Source organism: Hemiscyllium ocellatum, chromosome 39 (genome assembly GCF_020745735.1).
Source record: "Hemiscyllium ocellatum isolate sHemOce1 chromosome 39, sHemOce1.pat.X.cur, whole genome shotgun sequence".
Taxonomy (NCBI): domain Eukaryota; kingdom Metazoa; phylum Chordata; class Chondrichthyes; order Orectolobiformes; family Hemiscylliidae; genus Hemiscyllium; species Hemiscyllium ocellatum.
Window position 1 is genome coordinate 38900582 of NC_083439.1, and position 25407 is coordinate 38925988.

At 41.9% G+C, this 25407-nt stretch overlaps 1 protein-coding gene across 2 annotated transcripts in view; it reads right to left on the minus strand.

Moving 5' to 3' along the window:
* Window positions 1–25407, minus strand: part of adamts17 (ADAM metallopeptidase with thrombospondin type 1 motif, 17) — a 692427-nt gene that overhangs the window by 663197 nt on the left and 3823 nt on the right. For both annotated transcript variants that reach the window (XM_060853375.1, XM_060853373.1), the window contains exon 3: window positions 21690–21849. In XM_060853375.1, coding sequence (XP_060709358.1) covers window positions 21690–21849 — 160 coding nt within the window. The remainder of the gene's footprint in view (window positions 1–21689; window positions 21850–25407) is intronic.

The window sequence follows — 25407 nt, forward strand, 5'->3', positions numbered from 1 at the left end:
TCAGAGTTCATAGAGATGATTCAGGAAAAGAGTGAAGGTAGCAGGGTGGTTGTTATGGGGGACTTTAACTTCCCAGATATTGACTGGGAGAGCTATAGCTCAAGTTCATTAGATGGGTCGGTGTTTGTCCAATGTGTGCAGGAGGGTTTCCTGACACAATATGTAGACAGGCCAACAAGAGGTGAGGCTATACTGGATTTGGTTCTAGGTAATGAACCAGGCCAGGTGTTAGACTTGGAGGTAGGTGAGCACTTCGGGGACAGTGACCACAACTCGGTGACTTTTACTTTAGTGATGGAGAGGGATAAGTGTGTGCCGCAGGGCAAGAGTTATAGCTGGGGGCAGGGAAATTATGATGCAGTGAGGCATGACTTAGGATGTGTGGATTGGAAAAACAGGCTTCAAGAGAAGAACACTAATGAGATGTGGGGATTGTTCAAGGAGCAGCTACGACGTGTCCTCGATGAGTATGTACCAGTCAGGCATGGTGTAAAGGGCCTTGTGAGGCAGCCGTGGTTTAGTAAGGAATTGGAATCCCTTGTGAAAGGGAAGAAGGCGGCATATGTAAAGATGAGGCGTGAAGGTTCAGTTGGGGCGATAGAGAGTTATAAGGTAGCCAGGAAGGATCTAAAGAGAGAGCTAAGAGAAGCGAGAAGGGGACATGAAAAGTCTTTAGCTGGTAGGATTAGGGAAAACCCAAAGGCTTTCTATAGGTATGTCAGGAATAAAAGGATGACTAGGGTAGGTATCGGTCCAGTCAAGGATAGTAGTGGGAAGTTGTGTGTGGAGGCGGAGGAGATTGGAGAGACACTAAATCAATACTTTTCATCAGTATTCACTCAGGAAGAGGACACTGTTGCTGATGTGAATATGGAGTCACGAATGATTAGAATGGATGGTCTGGAAATATGCAGGGAAGAGGTACTGGGAATATTGGAGAGGATGAAAATAGACAAGTATCCTGGGCCTGATGGCATATACCCTAGGATCCTATGGGAAGCTAGGGAGGAGATAGCAGAGCCATTGGCCTGGATTTTTATGTCGTCATTGTCAACGGGAATAGTACCAGAGGACTGGAGGATAGCGAATGTGGTCCCCTTGTTCAAGAAAGGGAGTAGGGATAGCCCTAGTAACTATAGGCCAGTGAGTCTGACTTCAGTGGTGGGCAAAGTCTTAGAGAGAATGGTAAGGGATAAGATTTATGAACATCTGGATAGGAATAACGTGATCAAGGATAGCCAGCATGGTTTTGTGAAGGGCAGGTCGTGCCTCACAAACCTTATTGAGTTCTTTGAGAAGGTGACTAAGGAAGTGGACGAGGGCAAAGCAGTAGATGTTGTGTATATGGATTTTAGTAAGGCGTTCGATAAGGTTCCCCATGGTAGGCTAATGCTAAAACTACGGAGGTATGGCATTGAGGATACATTAGAGGTTTGGATTAGGAATTGGCTGGCTGGAAGGAGACAGAGGGTAGTAGTTGATGGACTATGTTCATCTTGGAGTGCAGTTACTAGCGGTGTACCACAAGGATCTGTTTTGGGACCATTGCTTTTTGTTATCTTTATAAATGATCTAGAGGAAGGGCTTGAAAGCTGGGTAAGCAAGTTTGCGGATGACACAAAAGTCGGTGGAGTTGTGGATAGTGAGGAAGGAAGTGGTAGGTTACAGCGGGATATAGATAAGTTGCAGAGCTGGGCTGAAATGTGGCAAATGGAATTCAATGTAGCTAAGTGTGAAGTCATTCACTTTGGTAGGAGTAACAAGAAGGTGGATTACTGGGCTAATGGTAGGCTACTTGGTAGTGTGGATGAGCAGAGGGATCTTGGTGTCCATGTACACAGATCTCTGAAAGTTGCCACCCAGGTAAATAGTGTTGTGAGGAAGGCATATGGTGTACTGGGCTTTATTGGTAGAGGAATTGAGTTCCGGAGTCCTGAGGTCATGTTGCAACTGTATAAGACCCTGGTGCGGCCTCATCTGGAGTATTGTGTGCAGTTTTGGTCGCCATACTATAGGAAGGATGTGGAGGCATTGGAACGAGTGCAGAGGAGGTTTACCAGGATGTTGCCTGGAATGGTAGGAAAATCTTATGAGGAAAGGCTGAGGCACTTGGGGCTGTTCTCATTGGAGAAGAGAAGGTTTAGGGGAGATTTGATAGAGGTGTATAAGATGATTAGGGGTTTAGATAGGGTCGACACTGAGAACCTTTTACCGCTAATGGAGTCAGGTGTTACTAGGGGACACAGCTTTAAATTAAGGGGTGGTAGGTATAGGACAGATGTTAGGGGTAGATTCTTTACACAGCGGGTTGTGAGTTCATGGAATGCCCTGCCAGTAGCAGTGGTGAACTCTCCTTCTTTATGGTCATTTAAGCAGGCATTGGATAGGCATTTGGAAGTTATTGGGCTAGTGTAGGTTAGGTAGGATTCGGTCGGCGCAACATCGAGGGCCGAAGGGCCTGTACTGCGCTGTATCTTTCTATGTTCTATGTTCTATGTTCTAGATGTACAGTATGGAAATAGACTCTTCGTCCAATTTGTCCATGCCAACCAGATATCCTAACCTAATCTTGCCAGTACTTGACCCATATCAAGACAATCATGACAAGAAAATAAAGAGAAGTTATACCAAATTTATAGCAGGGAAACAGGTTAGTTGGCCTGACTAATCTATAGCAGTGTTGATGTTCCATATTAGCCACATCCTACCTGGGACACTGGTTCTCTAAACATAATTTTCTTGCAAATCTTTTGAGATTCAGAAAAAAACTGTGACATATGCAATTCTCCTCTGTCATTCTTCTAAACTCCAGAGAATACAGGCCCATTTTCCTCAACTCCTCCTCACAGCCAATCTTAGGGATGGACAATAATGTTAGCCTAGCAGGCAGCACCCACATCCCATTCACAAATAAAGCCCACACTGGTGAACTTCACTGCACTCCCTCCAAAGAAAGTATATCTTCCCTAAGTCAAGTGTGCTCTACAATTCTGTACAATTAATTCAAGATGCTTTTATCCTCTTACTCAAATCCTCTTACAGTAAAGGCCAACAAACCATTTGTTGTCATAATTGTTTGCTATATCCACAAGTTAGCTTTCAGTGATTCATGAACCCAGATCTCACCATTTAAGAAATTCCCTGCACCAATGTTCATCATACCAAAGTGAACTTCATGCTTATACATGTTATATTTTATCTGCTATGTGATTGGCATTCCCCCAACCTGTTAATCTCCTCTCTCAATCATCTTCACAAAACATCCCTTGCTAATTCTACATCATCTCAAAACTTGAAAAATATTACATTTGGTCCACACATTCAAACCATTGATACAGATGGTGAACACCTAGGGGCCAAAGCACTTATCCTTGTGGTACCCCACTAGTCAATGCCAACCTAACTAACTCACTTATTCCTAATGTTTCAATGGACCAATTTCATGGCTGTACATAACTTTCAAATGAGTGCACATAAATTTTCTTTATTAACTTCCTGTGAGATTCTCATTGAAAGCTTTCCGAAAATCCAAATCCAACAGATCACTGACTCCTTGTCTACTCTGCAAATGACATCCATAAAAAATTCTAAGTGGCTTGTGGAATATGATTTTTTTTAACAAATCTACAATGAAGTAACTCAATTAGATGATCATCTTCAAAGCTAAAAACAAAATAAAGAACCGCAACACTGAAGATCTGAAGCAAAGACATAAATTGCTTGAGAAACCGAAGGTGTAGGAGTTCTAAAGGACCATTGAACTCGAAATATTAACTTTCTGCAGATACTTCCAAACCTGTTGAATTTCTCCAGCAATTTCAGTTTTTGTTGCATTGTTTTCAAAGCATTCATATTTCACAGTAAGAGGTCTGTAGTTCTCAGTTTGCTCCCTTATTTTTAAATAAATAGCGTGGTTACATTTGTAACCTTTCAAACATAGAATCCATTCCAAAATTAACAATTATTTTCCCCTTCTTCATTCTAATTATTAATTACAGGATTACAATCATTTTTAAACAAAAACAATACAGTTACCAAATAAGCACTTGTCCATTTCACTGTTAAGGGTTTCAAGTAGGGGACCACTTTGAATAGTGGATCGTGCTCTCTGCCTCTCCAAGATCTCACATTCTCACCAGCTACTTAATTGTTACTTCCAATTATCACAACCCTATTAGTTTTTCATTTTCCACTTGTTTAGGCTGGATTATTTTCTTATTGCATTGCCATTACCAACTTCCCAAATTCACAATCTGTGTAAATATAAACATAGCACCTCAATTCAACTTAGCATTGAGTATGAATTGAATGGAGTGCTGGAATAGAAACAGTATTGGAGAAACTCAGCAGATCTGTTGGGATCTGTGGACAGCAGGACCAGAAGTAATGTTGAATCCAAAATGTGTCTTCATCAAGACTGAAAGGCTTTGGAAAATGGTGGTTTTCTTGCTGTTGACAGTGGGGGAGGAGGAGCAAGTGGAACAGATGGCAATAGTGGCGAATGGCAAAAAGGCAAAGAGGTCGCAATAGTGGTGAAGGAGCGATTAAGACATAAAATGGGTGTAAACAAAGGTGTGAAAAGGAGAAAACAGGTTTGAGGTCAGTTCTGCAGAGAACAAAGTCAACATGGCACAGCTCAAGGTGGTATCGAGAAAAGGAGAGGGATGTTCTGCTCTGAAATTGTGAAATTCAATATTGAGTCCTACAGATAGTAAAGTGCCAAGCAGAAAATGAGGTGTTGCAGCAGCTTGCATTATACTTTACACTGGAAGCGTAGTGAGCCCATGGAGCTAGGTTAGAGTGGGGGAGAATCAGAATCAGAATCAAAGGCTGCTATGCTTGTTTCTTCTTCTAGCTTTTAAAAGTTTTTCATCCAGTAATAATTGGTCTGCACTTTCACCCTGAAGAATTGCATTTACAGGTGCAGGAAGAGTTGATTGGGGAGGTCAAGTTAGGTATTTCTACATTCTAACTTTCTAATCTCCAATTTATAGTAAATCTTCCAAAAATAAGCCTCAAGAGGATTGATGAGGGCAGAGCAGAAGATGTGATCTACATGGACTTAAGTAAGGCGTTCGACAAGGTTCCCCATGGGAGACTAGTGAGCAAGGTTAGATCTCATTGAATACAGGGAGAACTCGCCATTTGGATACAGAACTGGCTCAAAGGTAGAAGACCAAGGGTGGTGGTGGAGGGTTGTTTTTCAAACTGGAGACCTGTGACCATTGGAGTGCCACAAGGATCGGTGCTGGGTCCACTACTTTTCGTCATTTATATAAATGATTTGGATGTGAACATAGGAGGTATAGTTAGTAAGATTGCTGATGACACCAAAATTGGAGGGGTCATGAACAGCGTACAAGGTTACCTCATATTACAACTGGATCTTGATCAGATGGGCCAATGGGCTGAGAAGTGGCAGGTGGGGTTTAATTTAGATAAATGTGAGGTGTTGAATTTTGGGAAAACGAATCTTAGCAGTACTTATACACTTAATGGTAACTTCCTCGGGTGCGTTGCTTGGAGTGCAGATTCATAGTTCCTTGAAAGTACAGTCACAGGTAGATAGGATCGTGAAGGCGGCGTTTGGTATGCTTTCCTTAATTAGATTCCCTTCAGTGTGGAAACAGGCCCTTCGGCCAGACAAGTCCACACCAACCCTCCGAAGAGCAATAGACTCAGACCCATTCCCCTACATTTGCCCCTGACTAATGCACCTAACACTATGACCAATTTAGCATGACCAACTCACCTGGCCTGCACATCTTTGGATTGTGGGAGGAAACCCACGCAGCCATGGGGAGAATGTGCAAACTCCACACAGACAGTTGCCAGAGGGAGGAATTGAATCCGGGTCCCTGGCGCTGTGAGGCAGCAGTGCTAACCACTGAGCCACCATGCTCCCCCTAATTGGTCAGAGTATTGAGTACAGGAGTTGGGAGGTCATGTTGCAGCTGTACAGGACATTGGTTAGGCCACTGTTGGAATATTGTGTGCAATTCTGGTCTCCTTCCTATCGGAAGGATGCTATGAAACTTGAAAGGGTTCAGAAAAGATTTACAAGGATGTTGGCAGGGTTGGAGGATTTGAGTTATAGGAGGAGGTTGAATAGGCTGGGGCTGTTTTCCCTGGAGCGTTGGAGATTGAGGGTGACCTTATAGAGGTTTACAAAATTATGAGGGGCATGGATAGCATAAAGACAAAATATTTTCTCTGGGATGGGGGGCATAGGTTTAGGGTGAGAGGAGAAAGATATAAGATAAACCTAAGGGCAACGTTTTTACTCAAAGGGTGGTAAGTGTATGGAATGAGCTGTCAGAGGAAGTGGTGGAGGCTAGTACAATTTCAACATTTAAAAGGTATATGAATAGGACAGATTTGGAGGGATACAGGCCAGGTGCTGGCAGGTCAGACTAGATTGGGTTGGGATATCTGGTCAGCATGGATGAGTTGGACCAAAGGGTCTGTTTCCATGCTGCACATCTCTATGACTCAATAAAGCAGAACTGTTCAGCCATTCAGAATGCCATCCTGTGGAGGGAATAGTGAATACTTCACATGATCTAAACAAGCTCACAGACAGGCAGATTCAGATGTAGAAACTCCAGGTTTCAGAACTCCAACAAACCATAACATGTAGGGTTACAGTGAAAATGCCACAGAATGGCATTAAATTATAATAATTATTCATAGAGTCAGTGCAGACAAGTCAAATGAAAATGGTTTCCTCCTTCACTTGACAGTTCTAGAATTCTGTCACTCAGTGATGTGATTTCTAAACAATTATTGAACATTTTTGTCCTCAAAAAAGGCCATAAACCTGTCAAACAGACAACTAGAAAGGCTGTTAAAACAGGCCTCTTGGATATTTAGTCCCACCACCATCAATTCAAAGTGGCAGCAGAGTGTATTGCAAGAATTTATGAACATCTTGGACAGCATCTTCCAAACAGTGACCTTGATGACGACACTACCATATTTAGAACCATATCACCATGCCTCCACTGTAATGGGCCAAAATCCTCAGATTCCCATTCTTAACAGCACTATTAGTGTCCCCACACTCAGTGGACTCGAACAGTTCAAGGCGGCAGATGGCCTCAGTCAGTTAGTGACTGATAATGAATGCTATCCTACCCTGTGACACCTACATTCTGTGAACAAATAAAAGCATTTTACATATTCTGCCCGCTTTGTTAATAGGGCATTATTTTTGAACGAGCAAGTTAATGCGATTTGGATGACACCACCAAAACCAAATTCTCAAGAGTCATAGTCACAGTCATACAGCTGGACAACATGGAAACAGACCCTTCAATTCAACTTGCCCATGCTGACCAGATATCCTAAATTAATCTAGTTCATTTGCCAGCGCTTACCCTATATCTGTTGAAACCTTTCCATTCACATACCCATCCAGATGCCTTTTAAATGTTCGATTTGTATCAGCCTCCACCACTTCCCTTTGGCAGCTCATTCTATACACATACCACCCTCAGAGAAAAAGTTACCCCTTGAATCCCTTTTAAATCTTTCCCCTCTCACCTTAAATCTATGCCCTTTACTTTTAGGCTCTCCAATCCTGGGAAAAAGATCTTGACTATACACCCTATCCATGCACCTCATGATTTTATAATTTTCTATAAATGTCAAACTTTAGCCTCCGATGCTCCAGGAAAAAGAGCCACAACCTATCCCATCTCTCCCTATAGCAAACTCTCCAATCTTGGCAACATCCTTGTAAACGTTTTCTAAACCCTTTCATGCTTCACAACATCCTTCTTATTTGAATGCAGTGTTCCAAAAGTGGCCTAACCAATGTCCTGTACAGCCGCAACATGAGCTCCCAGCTCCTACATCCAATACATTGACCAATAGGGGCAAGCATACCAAACACTACCTTCGCTATCCAGAGGAAGTGCAAGGATTACGAGTCCTGAGAAGATAATGGTTACAGTTATTGTGGAAGGTGCTCTGATGATGCTGATGTCTTTATTCTGCCAAGATTCTGACCCCAATAATGAAGAAGAATATAACAATACAGGGGACTGTTCAAAGGAATTTGGAGGTATTCTTGACCTCCATATTAAATATAAGCCGCAGGGAGGCAGGTGTCAAAACAATTTTGGTGAGTGCTACCAATGTCTTCCATTATTCATAAATACTACAATCACAGTACACAAGTGACAAGAGGAGTTGGTGACAGGAGTGCAATTTATTAAACTACTGCAGCCCAAACAGCCTCAAACCTCTTGCAATGTTTTATATGAAGCACAGCAACTGAGAGTGTCAAGTACATGTAGATTTCAGATTAGATTAGAAACACTCATCCTCCATGGCAGAAGTTTTCTTGTTATTCTTTCACGGGTTGTGGGGTAACTGAAGCAAGACCAACTGATTTCCTAGTAGCCCTTGTCTCAGGTGAACTGTCTTGTTGAATTAGGAGTGCCAAGATTTTGATCACGACAGTAAAAGAATGACAGCATATTTCCAAGTCTGGAGGATGAACGGCTTGGAAAGGAACTTTCCGGTGGCAAATAACTGCTACCCTCGTCAGGTTATGGATTTGCAAGGCACTGTCAAAGCAGCCTTGGTGACCTCCTATATTGTACACATTGCTACCACTATGCATCAATGGTGGAGAAAATGAATGTTTAGGCTGGTGGGTAGGCTGCCAATCAGTGTGAGATTCTTTCATCTGGATGGTGTTGAGCTTTTTGGAATGTTATTAAATCACAAATCATCCAAGTAGAGAGTATTCCTGCTCAACTCTGACATGTGCTTTGTGGATGGCAGCCAAGCTTTGGGTAGTCAAGAGGCAAGCTACTTTGGTAATCGCAGCCAAGGACTCTAACTTAAGGAATTCCTGCAATATCCTAAAATTGAGATGATTGGATTCCAACAACCATGGCAATCTTCCTCTGTGCTGGATATGACTCCAACCAGTGAACAGTTTTCTAACAGATGCCATTGACTTCAATTTTACTAAGATTCTTTGATACCACGCTAAATTAAATGCTCAGCGACATCAAAGGCAGTTTCACTCCACTCATAGAACATAACAGTGAAGCCAAGGCCTTTCTGCCCTCAATGCTATGCCAAGCTGTGAAACCAATCTGAAGCCCATCTAACCTACACTATTCCATTCTCATCCCTATTCCAATCCAATGACCATTTAATTGCCCATCTCCAATACAAAAGAAAAAGCCTCCAATTCTGGCTCAACCTAAAACTGAGAAATGGAGAATGGATTAACAAACAAATCCAGTCTGGAACTGAAGAGAAATTCCTTTGCTCAAAATGGTTAGTATGCTGGATTCCCAACCATCACATGTAAAAGAGTCAAGTAACATGAATGCACTTAATAGGAAGCTAAAGAGATGTAAGACAAAGGCATGAGGAGGATCTGCTGAAGAATTTGATGAAGCAAGCAGACTTGTTAAGAGTACAAATTTCAGTAAAGCTGTCAGATCCCGTGGTCTATTTCTCTGCCATAGTCTTGAGTTTTAACTTCAATCACCATGTTCCAATTGCTGCATTTCTGTAATTCCTTAGCTCAATTCTGCTTTGCCCTATCCCTCCAGCACAAGTTTTTCACCGTTCATACAGTGCAATAGAACCATCTTGGGGATATTTTGATACAAAAGATCTCAGAAGACAGCAAGAGAGGCTTGGCACTTCTCAAGATACTTTTTCATCTTTTTATACATTCCAAATTGGTAGTATTGGCTTCGGCTTTTATTTGTGGTTGCTTGACATGGTCTCAGAGCACAAATGAGGAGTGAAGGGTCAGAGAGAGTCAGACAGACAGAGACGGTTGGGGGGGGAAAGAGAGAGAGAGGCAGACAGACAGACCTTAAAGACAGCAGTTTCTTGTATTTCATTTAGATTTGGTTTGACTCAGTTTCTGAAAAAATGATTCTGATCTTCACATTTCGTGACTTGCATGATTAAATTTTTCAGCTCATGTTAGCTGTGTAGTAAAACATTTATTCAACAAGTAATGGATATCCTCTGAAGACAGTAAGACTCCAAACTATTTGGTATCACATGCTGTTGGCTTGAGAATTAAGGCTAACATAACTGTTTTGACAATTAAAGATCTCGAAAGTATGAAATGTAAAGATGCTGCTCAGTTATGGCAGTGCAACAACGATGCCTATTACAAATTAGGGTTCAGTGACATCAGTTATATTTGTAAACAGTCTGGCGTCTTCAAGGGGAGGTTCATACCCTGTATGTCATCATGAAGAAACCAAGGGGAATTCAGCATTCAGACTTGACTTGAAACAAATACATTTGTTCCAAGTTCACTACTTCAGCCTCTCTAAAGACTGACTGGGCAAGTACTCAGACGAAGTGAAAATAAAATCCATGCACGGCATTATCTCAAAGCAAGGTTCAGGGCAAATGTTGTGAAATGACACTCAAAATTCAAACAACTGTGCATTAAAACAAGATAAAAATCATGCTACACTTTCCCATGCTAGGAGGTCATTTCACGTTGACAACTTCAAAATAATTTCTATCTCGTTCCAATTATTCTGTGCTCATGGCTCATCTTTCCCAAGATTACTTTTCTTTCATGCTGTTCCAGAGTAGGAAATCACCTCATACTTCTACTCACTGTCTAAGGTGAATAATTTTTCCACAGGAGCAGCAAATTACTGAAGACGCTAGAGTCTGTCCTGAAAACAACAAATGCTGGAGATCACAATGGATCAAGGCAACATCCATGGAGAGAGTGCAAGCCAACATTGAATTTAGATGATGCTTCATGACTCATACAAAAATGTGGAAAATTTGCTTGCAATGAGGAAAGCAGATCATGGTTGTCCTTATTGCAAGGAAGCTGAGTACTGGGTGAAGTCCTGCTACAACTGCACACGCCTTTGAGATCATAGCTGGAGTAGTGTGTATAATTTTGCTCTCCACATTTAATAAAGGATATACTTGGAAGTACAATCACAAAGGTTCATTGAATTGTCTGGCAGCATCACTGGAGAGTAAAACAGAGTTAGTGTTTTGAGTCCAATATGACCCTTCTTCAGAACACTCCTTGCATTCCAATTTGGAAGAATCACATCAGACTTGAATCATTCACTCGGTTTCTCTCTCCATAGGTGCTGCCAGACATGCTGAGTATTTCCACTGTTTTGCTTTAATTTCAGATTTCTAGCATCTGCAGTATTTTATGTTCATTTCACCAAATTGATCCCTAGGATGTAAATTGGACCTATATTCTCTGGAATTTAGAAGAATGAGAAGCGATTTAATTGAATCATACAAGATTCTGAAGGCGCTTGATAGCAAAAGATGCTGAGAGACTGTTTCTATTGGTCAGGGAATCTAAAATATAGGTATAGCCTCTGGGTAACTGGTCAATCATTTAGGTTGAGGTTAGAAGAAATTCCTTCACTCAAGTCTGTGAATCTTTGGAATTCACTGTGATGCTCCATTACTGAATATATTTAATGCAGGGATAGAGAGAATGTTGAGTTCTCAGGGAATCAAGAGATATAGGAGGCAGACAGGATGTTGGAATAAATTCGAGTTCAGCCATGGTCATATCACACGGTGAAGCAGGCTCAGTAGATTATTCAATCTCCTTCTATTTTTTGAGTTTGTGTGGGTGCTGAAGATTAATCGTCTTATTGCTGCAGAAATGCCTCCGGACGCTGATGGAATACACTCCAGCTGTTTGCATGAGAATGGTTTCAAAACAAGTTCAATGGCATCCAGCACAAAGCAGCCCATCAAATCAACATCCAATCTGCTAAATTAAGCGTTTGCACTCCCCATCACCGCTGCATAGTGGCAGCAGAGTGCAACATCTACAAAATGCATTAAGCTATTTCACCAAGACTCCTCCAACAGCACCTTCTAAACCTCTGCAACTGAGAATGACAAAAGCAATGGGTGCACTTAACAGCTGTAAGTTCCACTTCAAATCACAAACCGTCAAGACTTAAAACTACAATTGCCATTTCTACACTATCACTAGGTAAAGTCATGAAACTTTCTCCTGATTAAGACTGTGGACCTTATGTACAGCAGATGAGCTACAGTGAATCAAGAGACAGCTCAGCACCACCTTCTCATGGGCATCAAATTTTGGCTTTGTCAGCAAATTTCATATTCCCCAAAATGAGAAAAGGTCAACTCTATCCATCAATTTCAATATTTTGAAAGATTGCAGCTCAGCCTTCTCTTTTGTATTTAAAGAATTACTTCAGCCTTTCTTGATTTGTAGAATCTGCCAGTTTTTCCTATTATCCTTGCAAGCATTGTTTATTACACTTTCTTTGGCATTTTCTGCAGTGAGTCAACACTCTTGAGAACATGGAGACCAGAAATGTCAATGGTCCTCCTACATAAGATCTAACGAGTAGTTTAATAGTTTAAACAGGACTTCCTTGCTTTCCAATTCTCTGTTCAGAGATTAACTCCATTGTTAGTTTATTTCTTTACAAATAGCCTTATTGATCTACATTGCTACTTTCAGTAACTTTTAAAGCTACACTCAAAGAGCCCTTGCTCCACTATCCTGATTAAAACCCTTGTTACCCCAGTCTGTATTAGATCACACTTAGCTACATTAAAACTCATTACTAAATTATTCCATTCAGACAAACATACAAATCAGAATTATTAATTCTCCACTCATATTTTGACCTAAGTACTATGGGTATCTGTAGACATCTAAACATCTACAGAAACTCTTACTTTCCCTGTTTTATATTTCCAGATAAGAATCATAACCGGTTAGATCACCTAGCCTTAACTTAGTACCATCACCACCAATGGTTATGTCCTGTCCCACAGACCGCACAGTGGTATACAGTGGTATATCACAGTGGGAGTTCTCAATATTAAACCCAGACCCCATGAGGGTTCATGGCATCAGGTCAAACAGAGGCAAGAAATTCTCTCTGCATATATTGGTGTTGATTACCATTTCCCATTATCCATAGTGACCATCACTTGGATGAAGCAATGAGGGCAACAAGGGCATACAATACACTCTGGTTGTGGACTTGAATGTGCACTGCCCAAGCGAGTCAGCAGCACCACTACTGACCATGATGTCAAGCCCTTAAAAAGGAAGCTGTAGACTAGGTCTCAACTCCTGACAGGTCCACACACAATGGCAAGGGTGTAAGGGAGGAACCAGACAGTACAATCTTCAAGTCCACACAACTGTGGCTCAGTGGTCAGCTCTGCAACCACTCAGCACCAGTGACCTGGGTTTGATCGGGCTACTGTCTCTGTGGGAGTTTACATGTTCTCCTTGTGTCTGCACAGTTTTCCTCCCACAGTCCAAAACGTGCAGGTTAGGTGGATTGACCATGCTAAATTTCCCACAGCATTCAAGATGTGCAGGCTAGATGAGTTGAATGAGAAATGCAAGTTTATAGGGAAAGGGTGGTGGAATGTGTCTGGATAGGATGCTCTTCAGAGGATCAATGTGGACAAGGACTGAATGGCCTGGTTCCACACTGCAGGGATCCTACAATATGAATGATCCAGGCAGAATTTGTGACACCAACAGCTGTGATGGCAAATAAAGGTTGCAACAGTACAAAAATTCCCAGTCAAGTTTTCCTTCCACTGGAACTGGACCTACCTTGTGTCAAGGACTGTGCATCTGATGTTCAGCAGCATTTCCACATTAAAAACCTTCTCACATAAAACATCTACTGGAGGAATTCAGCCACTTATACACACATTCACCCTGCAGCGATCAGCAAAAGTCAACGACAACAGGAGGGAGAGATCTGGAAGTCCCTATCTTCAGACCAGCAAACAAGCAGTGGAGTTTTACTCAGTTGTTTCACACTTGTAATAGAAACAGGAGAGCTTTTCAGCAGCTTGCTTCACAACTGTTAGTTTCACTTCTTTCAAATATAAATCACAAAACATTTTTTGAAGTTACATTCTCAGGTGAACTTTAATGTTAAAGTACACCTGAGAATGTAATTTTTTTAAAAAAGTTTTGAGATCTACATATGAAAGAAGTGAAACTAACATGGTCATGCTAACAGATGAGAAACTTAATCAATCCAGGTCTTTTCCAATATATAATTTCAGTTACATCACACTATAAACATTTGCGATAAATTTTGTGTCTTACAATTGCGTACTCCACAACCACATGAAGGAGCAGCGCTCCGAAAGCTAGTGCTTCCAATTAAACCTGTTGGACTATAACCTGGCGTTGTGTGACTTTTAACTTTTCCATTATGTTAACGCTTGCCTCAAGCACCCCATTGTTAACTGTAAGTTGTTATCTGATCTGAGTCATGCTCAGTTGAATCTCGTTTCACAAAATGCAGAACTTAACAAATGCCGAATATTTTGAAGTATGTTCTCCAAATGAAACTTCCCAAATAAAACAGTCGGTATTACAGTGGCAACTTTGGTAGAGATTAACATTTTTTGAATTTGCAATATGAAGGGGGCCATTGAAGTCTTAACAATAATTAACAGAAATGAAACAGCTCAGCCTCAAGTTCTAAATGTACTCTAGACAATCTTAAAACAAACTAAAAATGCTCTTTTTTTTGTGAACACTCTGCATTAAAAACACAAAGATATTATAATACAATACTCTCATCTGGTTAAAGCATGACCACTGACCCAACTGTTCCTTTTTAAACAGCCATTGTAGAATTTCAAACAAACATCAGGAGCTCATGGCACTCAATTTGTTTTAAGGTTACAAGTCTGATAATTTTAAAAAAGGACATATATTGTACAATTTCAATGTAAAAACAAGATCTGCCCCATTACCCAGCCCACAAAACACATTGAATCAGGATCTCAATTCAAAACAAGGCAAAACAGTTACTTAAAGGGATTTTCTGAACCAGTATTTTAAAATATCAAACATTCGCAGCACGGCACAATTTACATTGAAACGTTCCTTTTTCTCCCCTAGTATTAGGTACAGCCTTAATTTCAGCATTTTCTCTATTTTTTTTTCCATCCTCTCACTGGAATTCCACTTACAAAGACAGAAAGCTCATGCAGCAGACCACATGGTGCCACAGTCCAAGCCACCCCCTCCCTCAGAACAAAGACTCAGAGCCTCAAATTTCACCACTGGGGACTTTAACCCCTTTCTCACTTTACTCTTCATGGGGGCTCAAAGCTCATTTAAGCACAGAAAGCCGTTGAGTCATCGAACCTGGATCAAACCTACCCCAAGGGACTTGAACACCAGTACCATGCAGAGGACTCTAACCTCAATTACAACCAACCCCCCACTCCCCCAACCATGCTGCGCAGAGGACTCATACCTCTGCCAGTGGACTTGAAAAACTGTGTCTCTCAACTAAACTAATTATTGTTCGAGGAATCCGTAGAATAGGGAGCAATTGAACAAGGGGACCGTCTTCAGCACACAGGAATATCGAAAGGGACAAAGGTTTAAAATCTTACCTTGTAGGCCCATCAGTCTCGAGACACTGATATTCTGGGTGGCCGCTGACACCATCTGATTGTAACTACCCGTTTGGATCCTGCTGGCTATGCCAATATTGTCATCCATTTCCTCCCTCGGTCAAAGCAAAACGCTCAGAGACAGTGTAGTTTTATCTCCTTCAACTTTATTCCAGGCCCTGAGAGAGAATGATCGCCCATGTGCACAGAGACATGAGTTCACAGACTTCTCTGGAACAGCAGTTTCTCAATGAATTATTGAGTCATTTTACAGGGAGGAGCATCCAGATACAGCAACATACATCTTGATTGGGTGACCATTACAATCAGCATGTCAATAGTAAAGATTAAGCCATCTGCTGTTACACAATGAATAACTGGCTTCACAATGAATACCTCTCACCTTCAAAGTTTGTGAGAAGATTTGCAGCTCACGTGCTCGTTGTTGTGGTTCTGTTCGCCGAGCTGGGAATTTGTGTTGCAGACATTTCGTTCCATCTAGGTGACATCCTCAGTGCTTGGGAGCCTCCTGTGAAGCGCTTCTGTGATCTTTCCTCCGGCATTTGTAGTGGTTTGAATCTGCCGCTTCCGGTTGTCAGTTCCAGCTGTCTGTTGCAGTGGCCGGTATATTGGGTCCAGGTCGATGTGCTTATTGATTGAATCCGTGGACGAGTGCCACGCCTCTAGGAATTCCCTTGCTGTTCTGTCTTGCCAGGGAATTCCTAGAGGCATGGCACTCATCCACGGATTCATTCAATCAATAAGCACATCGACCTGGACCCAATATACCGGCCACTGCAACGGATAGCTGGAACTGACAACGGAAGCGGCAGATTCAAACCACTACAAATGCCGGAGGAAAGATCACAGAAGCGCTTCACAGGAGGCTCCCAAGCACTGAGGATGTCATCTAGACAGGGGACGAAACGTCTGCAACACAAATTCCCAGCTCGGCGAACAGAATCACACCAACAAGCACCTTGTTAAACTGACCGCACACACTTAATGCCTCCTCATCTTGTTAAACGACTTCATAACAAATGTTTTTCCAACTTGTCAACCCTTGCCTCGAGCACCTCATTGTGAACTATAAGTTTTATTTGATCTGAGTCATGCTCAGCTGAACCTCTTGTTTCACAAAACTCAGAACTGAACTCTTTCCCTGCCTGCTTATATCCTACACATTCTCAATCTCACACTTTAAGAAGCCATCATATACAAAACCAGGAAACAAGATGACAGGTTCAACAACCGTTCAAGACCGTGTTAGGGGACTGGAGCTGGAGTTGGATGAACTTAGGATCATTCGGGAGGCAGAGGGGGTCATAGATCGGAGCTTTAGGGAAGTAGTAACTCCAAAGATTGCAGACAGATGGGTGACAGTGAGGGGGACTGGGAGGAAGCAGCCAATGCAGGGACCCTTTGCGGCTGTTCCCCTCAAGAACAAGTATACCGTTTTGGATACTTGTGGGGGGGAACGACTTACCAGGGGTAAGAAATGGGATTCAGGGATAAGTGTGCACTACAGAGCAAGAGTTATAGCTGGGGGCGTGGAAATTATGATGCGGTGAGGCATGACTTAGGATGCGCGGCTTAGAAAAGTAGGCTTCCAGGGAAGGGTGCAATCGATATGTGGAGCTTGTTCAAGGGGCAACTATTGAGTATCCTTGATAAGTATGTACCTGTCAGGCAGGGAGGAAAGGGTCGTGTGAGGGAGCCATGGTTTAATAAGAAATTGGAACCCCTTGTTAAAGGGAAGAGGGCGGCCTATGTAAAGATGAGGCATGAAGGTTCAATTGGGGCGACTGAGAGTTAGAAGTAGGCAGGAAGGATCTAAAGAGAGGGCTAAGAGCAGCAAGGAGGGGACATGAAAAGTCCTTGGTTGGTAGGATTAGGGAAAACCCAAAGGCTCTCTATACGTATATCAGGAATAAAAGAATGACTAGGGTAGGAATAGGTCTAGTCAAAGATAGTAGTGGGAAGTTGCGTGTGGAGGCTGAAGAAATTGGGGAGACACTGAATGAATACTTTTCGTCAGTATTCACTCAGGAACAGGACATTGTTGCCGCTGTGAATATTGAGTCACAATTAATTAGAATGGATGGCTTTGAGGTATGTAGGGAAGAGGTGTTGGAAATTCTGGAAAGGGTGAAAATAGATAAGTCCCCTGGGCCTGATGGCATTTATCCTAGGATTCTCTGGGAAGCAAGGGAGGAGATTGCAGAGCCATTGGCCTTGATTTTTATGTCCTCGCTGTCTACAGGAATAGTGCCAGAAGACTGGAGGATAGCAAATGTGGCTCCCTTGTTCAAGAAGGGGAGTAGGGATAACCCTAGTAACTATAGGCCGGTGAGTCTCACTTCTGTTGCGGGCAAAGTCTTAGAGAGAATTGTAAGGGATAGGATTTATGAACATCTGGATAGGAATAATGTGATCAAGGATAGTCAGCATGGTTTTGTGAAGGGCAGGTCGTGCCTCACAAATCTTATTGAATTCTTTGAGAAGGTGACTAAGGAGGTGGACGAGGGTAAAGTGGTAGATGTGGTGTATATGGATTTTAGTAAGGCGTTTGATTAGGTTCCCCATGGTAGGCTACTGCAAAAAATACGGAGGTATGGCATGGAGGGTGAGTTGGAGGTTTGGATTAGGAATTGGCTGGCTGGAAGAAGACAGAGGGTAGTAGTTGATTGTAAAGGTTCATCTTGGAGTGCAGTTACCAGCAGTGTTCCGTAAGAATCTGTTTTGGGACCATTGCTGTTTGTCTTTTTTATAAATGACCTGGAGGAGGAGCTAGAAGGTTGGGTGAGCAAGTTTGCAGATGATACGAAAGTCGGTGGAGTTGTTGACAGTGAGGAAGGATGTGGCAGGTTACAGCGGGATAGAGATAAGTTGCAGAGCTGGGCAGAAAGGTGGCAAATGGAGTTCAATGTAGCTAAGTGTGAAGCGATTCACTTTGGTAAGAGTAACAAGAAGATGGGGTACTGGGCTAATGGTCGGATACTTGGTAGTGTGGATGAGCAGAGGGATCTTGGTGTCCATGTACACAGATCTCTGAAAGTTGCCACCCAGGTAAATAGTGCTGTGAAGAAGGCATATGGCGTACTGGCTTTTATTGGTAGAGGAATGGAGTTCCGGAGTCCTGAGGTCATGTTGCAGTTGTATGAGACTCTGGTGCGGCCGCATCTGGAGTATTGTGTGCAGTTTTGGTCGCCATACTATAGGAAGGATGTGGAGGCACTGGAACGGGTGCAGAGGAGGTTTATCAGGACGTTGCCTGGTATGGTAGGACAATCGTATGAGGAAAGGCTGAGGCACTTGGGGCTGTTTTCATTAGAGAAAAGAAGGTTTAGGGGTGACTTGATAGAGATGTACAAGATGTTTAGATAGGGTTGACCATGAGAACCTTTTTCCACGTATAGAGTCAGATATTACGAGGGAGCATAGCTTTAAATTAAGGGGTGGTAGGTATAGGACAGATTTTAGGGGTAGATTCTTTACTCAGCGAGTCATGAGTTCATGGAATACCCTGCCAGTAACAGTGGTGGACTCTCCCTCTTTATGGGCATTTAAATGGGCATTGGATAGGCATATGGAGGATAGTGGGCTTGTGTAGGTTTGGATCGGCACAACATCAAGGGCCAAAGGGCCTGTACTGCGCCGTATTTTTCGATGTTCTATGTTCTAACAATGACCACATTATCCAATACCTCATCAACAACAAGAGGAAAGCTCTTACTGCCTGCCAAACAACATCACCAGTGAAGCAAAGAGGAGAATGCATCAAACAACAAAAGAGAATTATAAGGAAGAATGAGGGATATCAAAAACCAAATGATGAACTCAGAAAACTAAGGATCTGCAACTCCTTGCTAACAAGCATGACACCCAGGATTTCTTCAGTGGTACAAAAGTAATATAATGACCCAAAATCCTTAACATGAAACTAGTGCAAATAAGAATGGCATACTTTTGAGAGACAAAGAAAAAACAGAACACTTCAAAAGAACTTCTAAACATGTTACAAGAAACCTCCTAAAGATGATCATGTATGGCAGAAGTTGAAATCACCATTAGACACATGAATGCAAAAGCCACAAGACTAAATGCAATTCAGTGGAGATTTTAAAATTTGAATGAGCAGAGTTCACCCATTATTTCCATCAATTGTGGACTGTGGGAACTACTGAGGAACCTCCACACTCTCCATTGCCAGGTAAACTGTCGGTCAAATCCTTGCCAGGCACCTTCTCCCAATCTCTGAGGAAACCATTCATAAAAGTCAACTTTGCTTCCAATAACCACTGGGACCACGGACATGATTTTCACTGCTCAACAAATCTGAGAGAAATATCAGGAACACTACCAACCACTCTACGGCCTTCATTGAGTCAAAAGCTTTGGTCAGATCAATCTATGGAAGACCCTGTCAAAGACGGGCTATTCAGTGAAATTTGCTAACATTCTCCAACGCCTCCATGACAGGATGCCAGCGACCGTCCTCGCCAGTGGTATTATGGTCCAGCAGGGTTGTATCAACGTCCCCATGCTTCACCTTCAAGAAGGAGCTTTCCAGTGGTGCAGACATTGCCTGCTGCACAGATAGAAATCTTTTCAACCTTAACCAGATGAAATCCAAGAAGAAAATAATGCCAACCTCAGTTGCAGAACTTCAATATATGGATGATAATGTCATCTCTGCTGTCTTACAATAGAATATTCAAATTGTGCTTCATACCTTCACAGAAGCATACTGGAGATTCGGTGTCAGCCTCAACATCAAGACGACTCAAATTCTTTGTCAACATATCGCAGGTCAAGTTCTGGTACTTCTCTGCATTAAGATCAATGGACAAATCCTCCCAAACATGAAACATTTCCCTTCCCTGGGAAGCTACCTTTCATCTAAGTCTAATAATGATGCAGAGATTCAACATCACATCCAATCTATGGCTCCATCTTCAGATGACTCAGGAGGAGAATCTTGAACAACTATGTACTCTGTACAGATATCAAGATCCTTACTTACAAGGAAGTCAATTTTCAGACTCTTCTATATGGCTCCTAAACTTGACTATTTATAGAAAACTTGACAATGTACATTTGAAAAACGCCATCAACTTTGTTTGAAATGGATTCTCATCATCTGGGAGAATAGTCATACTAGCATTAGGATTCTTGAAACACGTAACAGCACTAGCATTGAGGTTATGATCATGCATAACCAACTCCACATGCTTAAGATGCCGGATTTCCAATTCCCAAAGCAAATATTTTCACCCAACTCAAGACATTTGATCAAGAGGACAAATAAAGCATTTCAAAGATTTCCTGAATATCTCTCTTAAGAAAGCAACATAGATGTTAATGCATAGGAGAACTTGATTCAGGAAAAAAAACAGACATAGAGGAAACGCATGTGTGAATGAACACAATTATTTGTGAGCACACATCAACCAGAGGAAGTATGGAAAAGAAACTGAAGAAATGAATGCTAACAATCTCTACACCAAGGACCACTTCCACACCTGTGGAAGGAGAGATGTGGCTCTAAATTCAGGCTCATGAGCCATACAAGGATCCATAGCACTCATGATGAGTGACATCCAATTTTCTAGTTGACAATCATTCTCATTAGTGAGTGATTGCCCATGGTTTTCATATTTTAATTATGTAAATGCACCAACTATTCTTCCACATCTTTGAGCCTCCATCATTTCTGGATTTCAGCCATTTAGAAAGTATCATTCTCCATATCTTTCAGTTCCAAAGTTACAACCATTTATTTTGCTACATCGAAATCCATTTTCCACATTTTGCACAATCCTTCAATCTATCAGTATCTCTTTGCAAGTTGCGCTTCCATCTATGTGGCTTTCTATCTCATCAGTTTAGTGATTAATAAATAGTGATTAGTGCCCAATTAATGTACCTACCCATTGTTCTTACTCTCTGCTCTTAGCATACTTCCAGATAACTGGATCAATAAGGCAACTTCAACTCCAAAAACTACAAACTTTATGTAACAGTCTTTTGCAAAAGGCTTTATCAAATGCCTTCTGGAAGTCCACATAAATGACATCAATAGACATAACCTTGTCTAGTAGTCAGTCATCTCTTCAAGACACTAGGCTCATCAGACATGATCTACTCTTTCCAAAGGCATGTTGACCACAGTTCCTCAAGTTCTGTCAATGGGGAAAATTCAGGCTCACACAGTCCACCCACTCTGACCCAAAGTTGATTACCTTCAATCACTTTGCAGAAGTCATTCTTCAGGTGTTTATTCTTTGATGTGAGGGACCGTTCATGCCTGTAGATCTGGTGAACTTCTCCACTGAATGACGAGTTCAATTTATTTACAGGTTCTACTGACAACAGGTCATCACCAATCTGGATATATCCAAACTAGGGAAAAAAATTCAAAGCAATTTTCATCTATTAGTTTCTTTATTCACTTTGCATTTTGACCAAACTATGCACTATTCATCACTCCCATTATAGACATGTGTCTTAAGTTCAACAGCATAGAAATAATTGAGCAGCTGACCTCAAATAGAGACAAGCATTAAAAAAAAATGGCACACACATTACATTCACAATTACTCGAAAGCATTTCAATTCGGCAGTCAAAACGCAATAGCTAATTGCTGTAAAAGCAGATTTTAAAGCACGTCTCCTGTTTTCAAGATAACCTCAAACATCTGCTGGAATCAAGCTTGGTGTAAAGTTTGATCTGACAATCCTCCTCTGAAGAAACTTCGTATGTTTCACTATTTTCAAGAAACAGTGACAGCACATGCCACGCTGTCAATAGGCTGACAGTGTAAATGGAGAATTGCTGTGTATCATGGTGCATTGTGAAAAGACAAAGGAGGCAAATCGTGCTCCTTGCTCCCTCCATCTGTAATATGACATTGTCCACAAGCATTTTTTTTGAGTGGAATCTGGTTAAATCAGCAAAATCATATCGTTTTCCATCCACTAATCATGTTCAAAGTCTTTTAAAACTTTGTAAAACACCCAGGCATGAGGAATGCACAAGTAGTCAATCCATAATTGCTGTACTCTTACACATGAACAATGACATTTCAATGCATTCTGCAGCGATTTCAACTGGACAGAACTTTTGTGAAAGGGTTGCAAAAATGTTGGTCATCAAAGGGTTAACTCAGTTGCGGGGACTTTTGTGTACTTGCAATTTATCTCCTTGTTAAAAAATATTCAATTTTGGATACCAAGGGGGATGGCCCATCAGCTGACAGCAGCAGCAGTGTCACCTCAGCTTGCCCTGCTGCACAGAGTTGTGGGAACAAAGCGGACTACAGCAATTGGAGATTCAATAGTCAGCGGCACAGGCACTTCTGTGGCTGAGAGGGAAATTTCAGGATGGTATGGGACCTTGATGGCACCAGGGTCATTCACGTTTGAGCAGGTACAGGGCATCCTGAAACAGGAGGGTAAACAGACAGAAGTCACTGTTTTACAGACAAATGGTACAGGTAGGAAGAATGACAAGATCCTGCAATGACAATTCGCGGAGTTAGGTAGCAAACCAATAGGGTAGTAATCTTAGGATTAGTCTCTATGACACATGATGCTGAGACTATGAAAAAAGACAAAGTACAACTGAACATATGACTAAAGAGCTGGTGAATTGGTGGGGGGGGGGTGGTGGTGGCTACAGGTATATGGTTCATTGAAACGTCTTCCAGGGAAGATGGGACCTGTACACCTAAACTGGTGGGACACCAATATCCTATCCTGGAGGTTTGATGGTGCCACTTGGGAAGGTTAAACTGGGTGATGGCCGGGGGAAGGGGGGGGGAGAATCGGCACTGTAGGACAGTATATATAGAGACTGGGGAAAGGCTTGAGGCTGAGGCAAATGGAGAGACAGAGCATAGGGCCCCTTAGAGATCAACAAGGTCATCCTTGTGTGGAATCTCAGGAGATAGGAGAGATATTAAACAAATATTTCACTGTGGACAAAGAAATGGAGGCTAGAGAACTCAGGGAAATAAACAACTGATGTTTTGAAAACAGTTGACATTACAAAAGAGGAAGTACTGGAGTGCTTGGAAAATATCAAGGTGGATGATTACCCTTACCTGATCGAGAGTACCACAGCATATTGTGGGAAGTTAGAGAAAAAGAAAAAAAATTGCAGATGCCTAGCAGAGTATTTGCATCACCGCTAACCAGGGGTGAGGTGCTGGAAGACCAGAGAGTGGCTAATGGTATGCCTTTATTTAAGGAAGACTGTAAGGAGAAGACTGGGAACTATAGACCTGTGAGCCTGATATGTTGTTGGAGGAGATTCTGAAAGATAAGAATTGCATGCATTTGGAGAGGTAAGGACTGAATAGGGACATCAGCACGTTGTAAGATTAGATTAGATTAAATTCCCTACAGAATGGAAACAGGCCCTTCAGCCCAACAAGTCCACACCGACCCTCCGAAGAGTAACCCAACCAGACCTATTTCCTTCCAACTAATGCACCTAACGCTAAATGGGCACTTTTTTTTTAGTATGGCCAATTCACCTGACCTGCACGTCTTTTGCACAGTGGGAGGAAACCAGAGCACCCAGAGGAAACCCATGCAGACATGGGGAGAATGAGCAAACTCCACACAGACAGTTGCCCAAGGCTGGAATCGAACCTGGGGCCCTGGCGCTGTGAGGCAGCAATGCTAACCACTGAGGCACCATGTTGCCCCAAGTAGTATGAGGGAAATAGTGTCTCAAAAACTTGATTAAGTTTTATGAGGATATAACTAAAACAACTGATGGGGGCAGAGAGGTAGGTGTAGTTTACGTGGACTTTGGTAAAGCCTTTGACAAGGTTCTGCATGTTGGGCAATTAGATAAAAAAAAAATTGGCTTGTCATTAGGAAACAGAGGAAGGTAGTTGAAGGTTGTTTTTCAGACTGGAAGCCTCTGACCATGTGTTCCAAAGGAATCAGTACTAGCTCCACTTTTGTTTCTCATTTACATAAATGGCTTGGATGAGAATGCAGAAGGCATAGTTAGTAAGTTTTCAATGACTCCAAAATTAGTGGTATAGTGAACTGTGAACAAGATTATCTAAGATTACAAAGAGATCTTGATGAATTGGGTCAATGGCTGAGGAGTGGCAGATGAAGTTTAATTTGAATAAAATGCAAGGTATTGCATTTTGGTAAGACTAACAAGAGCAGAACTAACTTAGTTTTATGGTAGGAGACCTGAGGTTCAAATATATAATGCTTTGAAATTTGCATCACCGGTAGACAGGGTCATTGAGGAGGTATTTAGTACACTTGTCTTCATTGCTCAGACCTTTGTGTATGGGAGTTGGAATATCATGATGAGGTTATACAGGACATCGGTGAGGCTTATTCTGGAGTACTGTGTACAGTTCTACTCACCCCGCTATTGGAAGATTACTACTAAACTGGAGAGGGTTCAGAAAATATTACTAAAGCATGGAGTTTGAGGGGGTGACTTTATAGTTGTTCATATAAACAGGAGGGGCATAGATAAGGTGAACAGCAAAGGTCTTTTCTCTAAGGTGATGGAGTTCAAAACTAGGGGGCATATTTTTAAGGTGAGAGGAACAAGTTTTAAAAAACATGAGGGGCAATTTCTTTTTATATAAGCAAGAGTGGTTCATGTATGGAATGAATATGCCAGAGAAAGTGGTGGATACAGGTACAGTTATAACATTCAAAAGACATTTGGACACATATGATGAGGAAAGGTTTGGAGGGACATGGACCAAATGTAGTCAAGTGGAACTAGTTTAGTTTGGGAACACAGTTGACATAAGCTAGTTGCACCGAAGGGTCTGTTTCCATGCTGCCTGACTCTACGACTCTAAGAGGAACAACAGTCAGGGAGAGGTTGCGGAGCTCAACGTAAATGGAGGCTTGGTCTGTATTTTCTTCAATCAGGTAAAACAGATAAACTTAGAGCCTGGTTTA